At 47.3% G+C, this 14,968-nt stretch overlaps 1 protein-coding gene across 1 annotated transcript; it reads left to right on the forward strand.

The window, feature by feature from the left end:
- Window positions 1-1,980: 1,980 nt before the first annotated feature.
- Window positions 1,981-14,293, forward strand: LOC143433511 (A disintegrin and metalloproteinase with thrombospondin motifs 7). The gene is given in 17 exon segments (XM_076910850.1): window positions 1,981-2,112; window positions 6,049-6,383; window positions 9,627-9,876; window positions 10,171-10,490; window positions 10,552-10,826; window positions 10,904-11,050; window positions 11,291-11,441; window positions 11,516-11,605; window positions 11,752-11,820; window positions 11,823-12,069; window positions 12,171-12,298; window positions 12,434-12,681; window positions 12,769-12,886; window positions 12,972-13,234; window positions 13,291-13,805; window positions 13,873-14,052; window positions 14,130-14,293. Coding segments are annotated over 17 exon segments (3,585 nt in total). The 5' UTR covers window positions 1,981-2,027.
- The last annotated feature ends 675 nt before the right edge of the window (window positions 14,294-14,968 follow it).

Here is a 14,968-nt window from a genome sequence, read left to right on the forward strand (position 1 = left end):
TCGTTCGTTCGTTCCATCCTATGCTTTTACGCGACTCGCGTCACTCGCGAGAATCGGTAATCGAATAATCGAACCGGGCTAATTACTATTAATCCCTAATTTATTATTCCAAATACGAAGTGAATCGCACAATTGTTTAATCGTTAGGATGTACGCGAACAGGCCACCTAGTAATAACGGACATCCTATAATACGCCGTCGCGTTTCTACTTGCCCTTAAATTATCGTTAACCTGATTACTTATTTCACGTACGGTTGGTACACAGGTACTACCAACGTCAAAAGGGATCGTAACCATCATCGCGACTACGTCTTTGATAACAGACAAAATAATTCATTTCAGAGAGAGAAAAGGGAGATATAGAAATTCGTTTGATTTACGTAACGTGGTTCAGATAATTGTTTACGTGAGCACGATAAACATCGCGTAAATTGTGCACGGGAAATTCGCGCGTTATATCTTAACGGGCGATCGGGCGAGTTACGCGTCGACATAAATTTGTCCAAATAAACGTTTACATTCGAAAAGTTCCAACGCGTTAAATTCGAACCCTTTTGGAACAATCCCAGTTGGAGAGAACCGAAATGTGTAATATCTGCGCGACACGCATAGTTCGAAAATCGGTTATTCGGGCGCGAACAATAGTTTATAAATCTTGAAAACTCCTCCACGGTTCCTCGAAGGCTTTAATAAATTCATCTATACGTTGACGTTGATCGTCGGTTTTTCGTGACCGTGAATCATCGTTTGTCCGAAGCAAAGTTAATCTTTTCGGAGCGTGGCAATAGGTACGTATGTATCACGCCAATGCTTACCGTTTGTCATTGTCGATATCATCAAAATTGATCGGGCGCGGAGTTGTTTTTTTTATCATTGCTCGGGGCGTTTCATCGATATCGGAGTAACTGAAAACGTAAGTGAAATGTAATTGAGAGAACGCGTGAAAGTTTTCAAAGCGTTTAGATAGGGGAGTACTCGATACTCGGGCAATAATCGTTTTCGTCCGAAGAAACCCGGGCACTCTCGTTCCGAACGGGCTCTCAATTAACCACCATTAACATGGGCAAATTAGTCGGAGGCGAACGTCAATAATACGTGCTCGTAGGAGTAAATCCCGTTCGAGCGAGTTCGTTGGTTAGTCTCCTCTCCCTCTTTCCTCCTCCCGTATCTTTTTACTTCCTCCGGTATTCATTTTCACACGCGCTTACCCACGCGTTCTGACATTTATGTATGTACTCGAATGCACTTCCGGTCCCTCTCACTTTGTCGAGAGTTTCCTCGCGTCCTCGTCGCGTCGTCGTCACCGCCGCCACCGCCGCCACCGCCGACACCGCCGCCACTGCCGCCAATGTCGACTGCTCGCACACGTACCTACTTACTCTACATTTTTGCCCGTTGTTACGCTGATCACTCACTGATTATCCGGATAGAAAGCCATTAAAATATAAGCCATCGATCAGATGGAAGAACCGTCACCCGCCCGTCGTCAATCTCTGTCAAAGTACCCCCGCGTCTTGTGCGTGGTATGCTACACGCGCGACAACAACTCAATTCAAACGCGAGACGAAGAGATCTGAAAAATATCGGTTTAAATTCAAATCTATACGAAATATTACTTTTATTTGATTATTTTTAGTTACCGTAGTAGCCTTACGATTAAAACAAATTCCTCGATAGAGACAACTTGCCAACTTCGATTTTCCAAGTGGAAAGAGGAAAGAAACAACGTTTTCCTTTACCAGTTCGAAGAGTAACCGTGAGAAAGGATCGGTTGGTCGTCGGGACCGATCGTGAGTCTGGCAAGGACCTACACCAAATCCGATTACCATAATTAGAAGGTGTTAGTTATCGGAGCATGGAAATGTCGCTTAACACGGTTTTAATCGGTAGATGAAAGCTGTTGGTAACTTTAATTCGTTCGGTCGCAGAAACGATCGCGTAGCAATTCACGGTTGCTCGTTTACATTTATTCCAGGTTAAAGAGCTACGGTATAGAAAGCGTACTTATATCGGTGTAGCTGCAACCATGCGTTATCCACTGATGCTGCAAGTGTTCATCGGCCTTGTGCAGATCGTGCCCGAAGCTCGCCTTCATCGACCGCACGTCAGGGGTGAGTATCAAACGTATATTTTTAACTCTAACGTTCAGCAAAGCTCCGTCGTTTTCATCCCTAGACTCGTAACTCGATACTGTTTGCGCGCTTAACAGCAGGAGGACGGCAACTGTCCTCGAACAAAAGAAACTCGAGAAACTCTGTTTTGAGAAGAAAATATTTCTAAAGAATAAAAGCAGAGAAGAAAATCACCGCGGCGTCCCTGAGATGGCGCCAAGCATCTACGAAAGCGACGGAAAAAATGAACGCTCGTCGACTGTCGGCAAAAGCAACAAGAGCAACGGTCCATTCATGGTTCGAACCTGTTGAAAAATCGAGCAACACCGCGTGGGTGCCCGTGCGTGTTTCTCACGTCTGTATCGGACGCACACGCGTACCGTACCGATCTTGTTCTCTACGCAACTCCAAGTTCTTTTTTTTCTCACAAGCTCTTGAAAGATATAAATTAAAGAATAATATATAAATTAGATCGAAGTTTACGCGGAGCCTCTACGCGGAGCCTCCACGCGGTTACCACTTTGATCTTTCGTTGCGCAAAGTTTACCAGACTGTAACCACCTACTTGGCGACAAATGAACCGTCTCGAAATTTCAATCGTATCCCCGCGGAACCGCGAACTTTCAATTTTCAAAGTTTCCAAGACCCTACCGGAAAGTTAACAGGTTTCAGGGTTTCCGAGGACTCGAAACTTGGTAGCCCCATGAATTAAACAACTCCGCGGTTGAAGATTCGGAAAAAGGGACTCGACGTTTCGAAAGAGCACCCTTTGCTTGAACGTAATAAATTGGTAATTCGAGAAACGATACGGTACAGGAGGAGGAAGTCGGTAGCGTTCGGCGCACCTGTACCGTGTACGCACGATGTCGGATGAATGCAGTCGCGGGTAGGCGTGGGCCGTCGCGTCGTCGATAGATATTCGCGGTACACGCTCGCTTTTTCTCTCTCCTTCTCTTCTCTTTCTCTTCTCTTTCTCTTGGAGGATCGGCTCGATGCGAAAGCGGCGAGAAATAAAAGGCGAGGCTCGTCGCGTGGGACGTCGCGCCACGCCACTGGCACATCCAAAAGCGCTGAAACGCGACTACCTAGGCATCCGATGACCAAGCGTTTATCATTATTTTCATTCAGAAATTGACGTTCACGGCTTCGATCGATTTCGAAGGAAGTCTGCGCGATACTGCCTGTCGACGTCACGGAGGAAGAGCAAACGATTCGAGAGACCGCGTGAGAAACGTGGGCCGATGCTCGCTCGATCGGAATGAAACCCACGCGAGCGTGTATCCAGTGATCCTTTACGAGTGGCATCCTCACCCTGAACCTCGCCTAATTCGTTTTCTCTTTCTTCGATATCTACAGATTTCAAAGGGGCATCAAAGGGGACGTTTCGATCTCCGATAAGGAAATTAATGTCGCACCCTGTGCCCCTGTGAAGAAGAGCAGTTTATCGACGGTTCCAAGTCGGATATATCCGTAACCGGATCGCCCAAGGGAAATCGCGAAATCCGTTATTGCATTGTCCCCGGAAGAAGACACACTGTGACAGCTAGTTTACACGTTCGATAAGCGAAATTTCCCAACTCTGAATCGTCGTGGTTCGCGTTTCAGAAAAAAACACTTTTACGGTAACAAAATTGAACTAAAATATCGCGTTACTCCGAGAGAGTAATATCTCGACAGAGTTCTTGTTCCATGAGAACGGTTGGCGAGATAAGATGCGCGCGCGTTCGTGTACCGGCGCGATGTACCACGTAAGTGCGCCCGCGTAAATAGCCGGTTGTACGCGCGATTTATTGGTCCGGCGAAAGATAGATGCATTCTGCAACAAAGACAACGCGCCACTTTGCGAGCCGCCGTCGCGATAACGATTCGTCAACCGGTCATCATACGATAATTCACCCCAGCTCGCCGACAACGGAGATTCGCGATAACACCAGGGTAGGAACAAAGGGTAGTGTTAGGCGGCACGGAAGCGTTCTTTACGAAGATCAACGCGTTTACGCAGCCCGGAGATACTTTGGAACATCGAAATCGCTCGGTTCACCGTAAAAGCCAAGCCATCTGTTGCGTCGCGGCAACTGAAATCGACGCGGTTTCCTTTTCCTTTGCGCGAACGTAAAACGGTGCGCTTCGAACAAATTCTCCGCCGAGTGAAACAACCTCGCGTCTAGCGTAGTTGTTTTCAAAAATATCTCGTATAGGCAGTACGATTTCAAAGAAATTCGTTTGAAACGTGCCCAGAATGAGAACGGAGCGACGATATAGACGGCGCATCGGTAAATCTAAGTTATTTATTCGGCTATCGACGACACGCGTTAGGTTATCGCGTTGGTTTAACGCGTATCGATCGAGAGAATTCGGTTCGCTTGAATCGCGAGCGGTGCAATTTCAGATATCGAAGCGCATCTATCATCGCGGTTATTGGAATGTAAATGACGTCGTATTATGCTATATACCTACGCGCACAGATCCCAACCAACCGAAGAAGAGGAAGAGAATTCTAACTAGGCTAGGGAAATCTCCGCCTAATTCCAACACGTAATTCATTCGATTTACAGTTGGAAGGTGGTCTCTTGATCGATCCGATCGCTTCCGAGAAACCCTGCCTTCGATAATAATAATTACAATAATAATAACTGAAATTACGGACGTGCTCGATGCAATCGTGACGACCTAACCGTAAAAGTTCAATTAGCTAGTCGAGAAATGCCGCTCTTACTATGCTCGCGTTTTTACCAATTCGATAAGTAGACGATTTTTATGGCAGAAAACCAACCTGTCCCCCTCCTCGTCCGAGTGAGTCATCGTCGCGGAGAGGAGAGGAGAGGAACTGGTTCTTCTACCGTCTTCTATACCGGCGGTCGTCAACGATAATGCATGTCGTCCGAACGCCTAATAACTTTGACTCGCGCAACTGGAATCGACTCTTCCGCGTTTTCCTACTCCACTCGAGCAAATCAAATTTATCGAATCGTTGTAAACACCGCCTAATTACATACCATATCCTACGCGATAGTAATATAGTAATATAATTAGATAAAATCGGCGATAAAATCGATTTGGCGCGATTAAAAACAAGCCAAGGACCGAGCGTATCGTTGCAGTAGGTAGAGGCTGTATGGGAGGTCCGAGTATTCATTCGAGTCCCCACCTGCAGTTAACCCCGACTCGCTCGAGGCGCACGCTGATTGGTCCGTCCGCCATTTTTCCGACTTTAATGATAATAGGATTACGATGATTATACCGTTCACCTAGACGCTACAGCGTCAGAGCATCGAACTGGATCGGAACGATTTATACGTGGAAAGACCGCGGAAAGAGCGGGAAAAATCGATCGATCGCAATTTACTATTGTCGACGGTGATCTAACCTCTAATGGAATAATTGTGGTTAGCCTCTGGCCGTGGCGAGAGGACAGAGGGAAAAGGACAGAGGGAATGCAGACACGGTTCAGCTGCGGTAATATGTCTTCATGTAACAGCGACCCGACAGTTAACGTCGTCGCGATCCAATCTGCATACCGAGATCGGATATCGTCTTCAATGAAACGAACGCAACGGGGCCGTTCCACATTTTTCCTCCACGGCAACACAATCGGCTTAATAGAGAGGCGTATCGCTAAAAATTCGAACCGACGATAATCATGTCGGTGTAGCCGTCTCAATGAAACACCATGGAAACGCCATGGTGATGCAATTATTTGTTTGAAATATCGCTCGTGCTCAGCGCTGTGGGTGTTCGTAATCAATCACTCTCTCTCTCTCTCTCTCTCTCTCTCTCTCTCTCTCTCTCTCTCTGCCCACTTGCGAAACTCGCCGAGAGTATCGCCGCCGGTAGTTGTAATAAACATTTCCATTACAATATTGTATAAATCTCATCCGACGGCGTCGTCGTTTACGTTTTTGAAAATGAAACTTACCAGAATCGTTCACCCCTCAGGCGTGTACACCCTCGAGGAACACGTTCACAGCCACGAGATAGTGATACCTCGTAAAGTGACCCACCGCGGGGAGCTTATCTCGCACAACGTGACCCACCACCATCACGAAGATGGGCCAGTAGTCCACTATCGGTTGTCGGTAGCGGGTAACGAGTACCACATCGAGCTGACGGCCGTCGACAAGTTCATCGGGCCTGGGATGCTCGTTGAAAGGCGAAAAGGAGACGTACATGTGCGCAGCCGGCCAAAAAATCGCTCGAGCAAATGCCATTATCGGGGTTTCATTCAGGGACAACCGAATTCCCAGGTCGCCTTGTCCGCCTGCGATGGTCTGGTGAGTTTCACACTTTTATCTTCTTCTTTTCGCTGACTCGTTACTTTCTATCCCCGAACGAACACAGTACCAACAGGCATCGAACCGCTAAGTAGAATAGCTCTTTCGTCCGATACATCGTACGGGTATTCTACTTCAATTTTACCGTGCCTTCTATCTCTATCAACCGAATCTTTTCTTCTTTTACTATCTGATAAGTGAAAATATGTATTATCTAGGATAAATTTAAATAATTTCCAATTCGGAACCCCGATTCGTATACTTTCGTTTTTTCTATAAAAAAAAAAAACAAAATTGTTCAATTAACGGAACTATGAGTGTTACCGCGTTTGAAGGGAAAGAGGGAAGAAGAGATAATAGTTATAAATGGTCGTGTTAGATGCTCATCCGTGTAGCTAAACTGCCCTCTTCCGTAGCAGATATTTATTGCATCTTTAGCAGTTGAAAAATTGCCTTGTCTCTACGCAGTTTCTGCAGATGAATTCGCGTTGAAATATTAGATTCTCGCACAAGTTCCATCTGCCGGTGAACACGAACTCAATTTCTGAGAAGCGCTCGTGTTCAGAATTAAAATGTACATTTAGAAATGTCACTTACGCCGGCACTTAATCTTCCTCCGAGTCTCGTTAGGTTACTTTTACGGAAATTGTTCAGCAAACTCTATCTCTCTCGTTTTATATTTCTGAATTCGGAGCGGGCGTAAAGTAAATCGTTTCGCGCGGAATGCCGCAGACCGCGTACCGAGCCAACTCTAATTGGCATCGATACGTAGCGTTCGCTAATTTCAGGCTTCCACTCTAATGGGGTTATCTGGCTCGTGTTAATTCGCCGATACACCCTCGATCCTAACCGCTTAACCTGAGTTAGAATTGAATCTGACACCGATCATTTTTCCTCATTCATTTCCGTATCGTATAGTCATATGGTCACGGTCAACGCGCAACTCTAGCTATTCGAAAGAACGATCCGCGTCTTTGATTTCCCTGGGAACCATCCCATAAATCGAGCCTCGCTCTTTCCTAGAAACCGCTGCTTTCGACTCGAATTTATTTCTCCGCTGCACCCGAAAAATGCTAATTTTATGATCCTCTTTGCTCGAATCTACGGCTTTTCAACCGGAACGCGCAATTCGCTTTGGATCAAAGGATATCGGCAAACATTTACTATAATAAATTTCCATCGGGAATAATTTCTATATCGAACGGAAAAATGTTTCTATGTTTTTATTTGGAAATTGGTGAGGCGGTTGCGGGAGGGGGGGGGGGGGGGGGGGGGGTGTGTGTGTGTGTGTGAATGGAGTCACGCGAATGCGACGCGTGATCGCGCACGCAATTTGATTCAATGTACGGTCGTTCTAAGGGGGAAGAAACGAAACAGGTTCTCGGTCTGGATCTCTGATACGCGCGGTTAACATATAATTATCGATAATAGGTAATCGAAGGAGTGCAGCCCCTCCGAGTCCAATTAATACGTATCTATTTTGCCAGATCGAAACGAACGATCCCGGTGGTCCGAATTTTCGTTAGTTGATCGAATTTTCTAAAAGCTCCGCGAATAGCGAACTAGGTGGTAGATTCTAATCGTTAATCGTCGCTGTTACGCGTACTTTTTAACGTCACCGAGCGATGATCGATCGATCGAGGAGGTAATTAATTACTCGTAGGATTCGCACGGATTCGAAGCAGCGGAGAGAGAAGAAGGTAATAAAGAACGCGTGGTGACAAATAAATGTAGGTAAGCAGAGTGAGTACACACCCATGCTCTCGGCGTTAATGGGTCTTGCGGCGCGCGCGTCTTACGTCATTGCCGCGATCCTTTGCGCGATTATAGTCGCGCAATTGACATTTCGTATAATTTATCGTTCGGTTAATACATCCTGCCGGGTCGAAAGGTCTTGCCTGCTCCCCTTTGATACAGCCTTTTACCATATTCAGACCGAGACGCGAAAGGAACGCGAAAGGAACGCGAAAAGAACAAATATTAAACACCGCCGAACGATATGAATCACGACGAATAAATAGAAACGAAAGATTGAGTTTGCCTCACGGTGACCTCGTGCGACTATGAAAACGTATGGAATCGAATTCAATTTGCTTCGACGACGCTCGTTAACGATTGTTCGCGTCGCTTACGCTTACGAAGATTGTCACCGATCGTACATATACATAATTTATTCGTCATTGTATTCAACTATATATATATATATATATATATATATATATATATATATATATATATATATATATAATCGAGGCGTCAAGTAAGTATAACAAAGCAAAGGATAATAAAAGGGAAAACGGGCCTGGCACAGAGGGCGAATTCGCGAGGCGAACGCGATTCGAACCGCTAGGCAGGGGCGTCGACAGGCGACAGCATTGCGACCGCCCATCGATACACCTCGTTGGCTGGATAATAATAATTTCTATATGCTATCGGCCGGCTAGGTTGGCACGGTAAAGCAGCCGTAACCGATCGCAACGTATTGCCGCGTGAGAATAATGACAGCTCGGCAACCATTAACTAACCACAATCGAGCTAAGCCAAGTTCGATCTCTGCCAAAGGTTCCGCGCGTTATGCTAATCCCACCTACCGTCTACGAGCGTACCTGCCTCCTTTCCATCTGCTACCATCGACCCTCGCTAGAAATATCTATTTAATGACAAGTTTCTTCTTACTGCTACTAAATAGCAACAGTGATACGAACAGCACTGAGACATACGACGAAGGCTATAAATAATCCTACACCATGCTGTTTCGATTGGTTAGATATACGCATCGGATGGATGGGTTCGGTTCCCGCGGCGCTGTCGACGCATGCTTCCGAGACGAAATAGATCACAGGATCGATAACGTCCTCCTCCTCCATTTCCATTTCCATTCACCAGCGAGTTGCTAGGACGAGTGTCCTCGCCCCCATTTAATTACTTAATCGCACGGTTCGTTCCTTCGATCAACTTACGAGATCACCGTCCTCGATAATTCCGCAACAATGCCTTCTTTTTTGCTTCTTGATCTGAAATCCGCTAAATCCGGATTAGTCCGATCTTTCATGCGGCCGGTTATTCATACGGACCGTACCGATCGACGTCTTCGCGTCTTAGGTTCTTTCGCGTCACCGTCGACGTTTCCAACCTCGAACGATCGGTCAACCGAGTAAAAAACATCCTAAAACTGTATGTTATCAAAGAAAAAGATTAAAAGTATAGTTGAAGGGTAAAGTTGAAGTGGGTTTCGCGTTTCAGGCGGGTATGCTGCGCGGTGATCACGGAGAGTTCTGGTTGGAACCAGTCCTGGAAGCAGTGTCCCCGAAAGAAGAAGGAGGAAAAGAAGAAGAAGCCCGGACAAGGAATGGTAGCAATGCCGCGAGCGGACTGCACCGGAACTCGCAGCTCGGTAGGCCGCATCTCGTGTTCCGTAGGTCCGCCGAGCAGCAGCCGCCGAGACGGCGACGAAAAAAGAAGAGAAAACTCGAGAGGAACTGTGGTACTCGCGGTAAGAATCCCTCCCCTCTTCGATAGAATCGCGTTAATAATCCCAGCTCTCGGATTCGGCTGCTTAAAACGCTACGTTTACACGTACAACGCATACGCGTTACGCGGATACGAAATCTATAATACGGTAGACGAAAGATTAAGCGCAGATTAAGTGGTATAATCGAATTCACCGCAAACCCGTAATTAACCTCGATGAATATCCATTTGGCGGCGAAATCTTAATTACACGGGCACGGGTACGAGATCGAACGCAATCTGCATAAATTAAAGAACCGTCTGGTCTATCGCGCAGAGCCGAGGCGGCTGACGGAAACGCGACTCGAATGGCAGACGCAGTCGGGGTTGGTGCAGGTTCAAGGACGTGGCCGAAGGAAACAACATCAAACGAAACGGTGGCAACGTTCGAGAAGATCGATCAGCCGGCCGCGTCACGTCGAGGCCCTCGTTGTCGCTGACACGACGATGATGGCTTTTCATCAGGACGGCGACGTCGAGACCTATCTGCTGACCATCATGAACATGGTCTCGTCGCTCTACCTGGATCCCACCATCGGGAATTTCATCAACGTCGTCGTGGTCAGAATAATCCTGGTCGAGGAGGAGGACGCGGAAGTACGCGGCGAATATCGATACCAGTTCGGTACGGGGTAGTACTAAACGAACCGTTTTTCAGCGAGGACTGGATATCACGGTGAACGCGGACAGGACGCTCTACAATTTCTGCAAATGGCAACAGAAACTGAACCCGGAGGACGACTCGCATCCGAATCACCACGACGTCGCGATTTTGGTAACGAGGGAGGACATCTGCTCGAGGGCGGACACGCCGTGCAGCACTCTGGGAGTGGCACACGTAGCCGGCATGTGCCAGCCGGACCGCAGTTGCAGCGTCAACGAGGACAATGGGATCACGCTCGCGCATACCATCACCCACGAATTGGGCCACAAGTCAGCCTCTTTTTTTTTCCTTTCCTTTTACGATACACCCTCGAACGAATTTTTACGATACAACGTTTCGGTCGCAGCTTCGGTATGTACCACGACACGGAGAAAATCGGATGCAGCAAACGGAACGGCGACACTTTGCACGTGATGACCCCGACTTTCGAGGTGGACACCGTCACCGTCGCCTGGTCCAGATGCTCCCGACGTGATATCACCAATTTCTTGGAGTACGTAAATTCTCATGCACCGTAACACAGCAGCCTCGGTATCTCGTGGGCCGACAAAGTTAGCTCTCTACCTTTTTTTATTACCTTTTGCCGTACCTTTTTCCCATCCCTCTCTTTCTCTCTCTCTCTCTCTCTCTCTCTCTCTCTCTCTCTCTCTCTCTCTCTCTCTCTCTATCTATCTATCTCTCCCTCTCTGTCTCTCTGTCTCTGTCTCTGTCTCTGTCTCTGTCTCTCGTACAGTCAGGGAAAAGGCGAATGTTTAGAGGACGAACCGGCGGACAACGATTACGCCTATCCAGATTTACCACCCGGCGCGATGTACAACGCGGAGCACCAGTGCAGACTTCAGTTCGGCGTCCGGGAAGCCTCCGTTTGCTCCCCGTTGCAAGAGGTGAGAAACGGGAAAACGAAACGATGCGAAATCGAACGAGTGATATGAGATAGCGGTTATTCCCCTTTACGTAGATCTGTTCAAAGTTGTGGTGCATCGTCGACGGCGCTTGCACCACCATGCTTCATCCGGCTGCCCCCGGGACGCACTGCGGTAAACACATGGTAGTATCGTATAGTATCTCTCTGCTCTCTCTCTCTCTCTCTCTCTCTCTCTCTCTCTCTCTCTCTCTCTCTCTTCCTCTGTACTGTATACTGTTAAGAGAAAGAATAAGAATGGTAACGGTTGGATCGTCGACGATTGTCGAAAGTGGTGTCAGAACCAAGAGTGCGTACCGATCGTGGATAGACCGCGTCGGATCGACGGTGGTTGGGGCGAATATGGGGCTCCTGGAGCGAGTGCTCGAGAAGCTGCGGCGCGGGCGTCTCGATCGTAGAGCGGAAATGCGACCATCCGGAGCCGGCGCACGGCGGGAAGTTTTGCATCGGCGAGAGGCGTCGATACAAAATCTGCAACACCGAGCCATGCCCGGACGGTACGCCCAGCTTCAGAGCTGTCCAGTGCGCCAATTACGACGGGAACCGGTACAAAGGGAAGAATTACACTTGGCTACCGTACTTTGATCAGAGTAAGCTTATTCCGAGCAACCTTATTTGCGCGAGCTCACCTTTCACCGTACAATCGAATACTAACCAATCTCCTCCCTCACCCCCCTCTCGATGATCGAAGCGGAGCCCTGCGAACTGTACTGCACCGACACGGAAGAAAGCGTGATCGTTCCATGGGGCGAAGCCGCTCTCGATGGTACACCGTGCAACGTTGGCACCAGGGACATGTGCATCGCTGGAATCTGTCGTGTTATTATTATTATTATTATTATTATTATTATTATTATTATTATTATTATTATTGTCAATTATATTATTTCTACTCTTTTCCTATCTGCACGACCGCACATTTACGCCTAACCGGTCGATCATTTTCCGAAATAGAAAGTTGGCTGCGACTGGACGGTCGATTCCGACGCGACCGAAGATCGTTGCGGAATCTGCCACGGGGATGGCACGCAATGCGAAACGACAGGAGGAGTTTACGATAAGAACGATGGTCCGGGATACAAAGAGGTGATCGTTGTCCCAAACGGCTCGAGAAACATCAAAATCGAAGAGATTGGAAACAGCAAAAATTACATCGGCATAGGCGTCCCGAATTCTGACAAGTATTTCCTCAACGGAAAGAGGTAAAACGCTCTCCCTATCCATCGCTGATAATAGAAGTCGAACGTTTGTATTTAACGCGTATTTTAATCTGATTAAATTGAAAAAAGGCAGATAACCTTAGCCGGTGAATACGAAGTCGCTGGGACTCCGGCTTTGTACGAACGGGACCGTGACAGAGAGAAAGTACGAATTCCTGGTCCCATCAAAGAGGACATCGCAGTCTACGTACGTAATTGAAATTGTTCTCGGATTCTAAAATAATTGGCGGCTGAAATAATAGTCGCGAATATAAAGACGTGCGCGGCTGCAGTTAATTTCCAGAGGACATTATCGGAATTTCGGGTTGCGGTACGAGTACACGGTGCCGAAGAAAGAGCCCGATCGTGCCCCGGAGTACTCGTGGGTATTTTCCGATTGGTCGCTCTGCACGGCCACTTGTGGCGGCGGCACGCAAACCTCGCGAGCACTTTGCAACGAGAAGAAGAGCGGAGTCGTCGGTGAGGATTTTTGCGAGGGCATCGAGAAGCCGGATTCGATTCTGCGAGAATGCAATCTGAATCCATGCCCGGCCAGGTAATATGTACCTATCTAGAATAGTGTTACATGTTAAGCGGTCTTTCGTCGATCAGGTGGTGGATCGGTCCGTGGCAAATGTGTCCGGTTACGTGCGGGGACGGGGCGCTTCGAAAGCGATCGGTGATGTGCGTCTCCTCGGGTGTGGGACCGGATAGAACGGACCTGGCTTTGCCCGATCGGGACTGTGACCGGGACGTACGACCGGAAGAAGTCGGTCCCTGCCCGAATCTACCGAGTTGCGGCTCGACCGAGCCACCGTTGATCATCTACGCGGACAACAAGGACGCGTCTTTCTACAACGTCGGCTCGAACGATCAACACGGAAGCACGATCCTCGATGGCCTGACCACCGAGGAGCCGGAGATCCTCGAGTTCGATAACGTGGTCGATGAAAATCCAGACAACTCCATGTATAACGCTAAATTGAAGTGGATCGTTTCGAAATGGAGTCAGTGTACCAAAGGGAAACGGTCTCGAAAGGTTTCCTGCTCGGTAGAGGGAGGAGACTGCGATCCACGGAGCAAGCCGATCACCGTTGAAAACTGTCTAAACGGACGGTGGATCACCGGTGAGTACCGGGTACTCGATTCGAGTATTTACTCATTCTTAATGTATGGTTCATTTAACGGTTGCAGGAAGATGGGGATCTTGCAACGCAACCTGCTCGACGAGGATCGGGGTTAAGCGCAGAGAAGTCGAATGTCGTGACCGTGTTACGGAATTGCTGTCCGACGACTGCAACCACGAGAGAAGGCCAATCGATACCAGGCGTTGTTATCACAGACGACAGTGCGCCAACGATCAATCCGCCGACGGTAATTATTAACGATTAAACTATTGTACTTTCGCTTAAGTTTAACAATCGTCTCTCGTTTAAATCGATTTCTTTCAGAATGCAAGGATACCATCGTTCCAGCCACGATGTGTACCACGTACAGACGCATGTGCGACGTATCATCGATCGTGCAACAGAAATGTTGCGCCACTTGCTTCAAGAAACGAAGACAGGGCCATAATACCGGGAATCTAACTAATCAGAACCGTAACAGCACCTAGATCGCTAATTTTCGTTCTTTTACGGACGATATGAACAGGATCCGTCCTTCTTTCTCTTTCTCTTTTCCTTTTCCTCTCCTCTTCTCCGCCATCTTCCTCTTCCTCCTCTTCTTTCTCCTCCTCGTCCTCCTCTTCCTCCTCTTCTTCCTCTTCGTCCTCTTTATCCTCACCTTCTCTTCTACTCTCTTTACAACGTTAACAAAGTTGAAGAAACGAAGGGAAACAAACTTAAATCTCAAATTCATTTAACATTCCAAAACAAACCGAATGATATTCCATTAATTTTAGTCAGTGTCGTTACGCTTTCAAATAAGTATACTACGACGGACATACCGTAGTTATTGCAGTTAAAGATCGATTAAATTCGTGTACGTGGAAATTACGTGTACAGAAAACCGAGGTACGTTTAAATTATGTAATATAAGTAAAATTTCAAGTCTGCAACGATACTTTTACCATAAAGGATATGTCGATAGTAGAAATTTTTAATCATACATAAATTTGTTTTTTTCTTCTCCTCTTACGTTATCGACATAAAAATCTTCACGCGTCAAAAAAATTCTTTCCACTAAATTGTATATATTCATACAGCATTGCTGTCCAAACTCTATAATCGACCGATGTGTATCGTACCTCTTATGGTACTAAACATTTTATACAATTATACGTATATAT

The sequence above is a fragment of the Xylocopa sonorina genome, chromosome 3 (assembly GCF_050948175.1).
Source record: "Xylocopa sonorina isolate GNS202 chromosome 3, iyXylSono1_principal, whole genome shotgun sequence".
Lineage (NCBI taxonomy): Eukaryota > Metazoa > Arthropoda > Insecta > Hymenoptera > Apidae > Xylocopa > Xylocopa sonorina.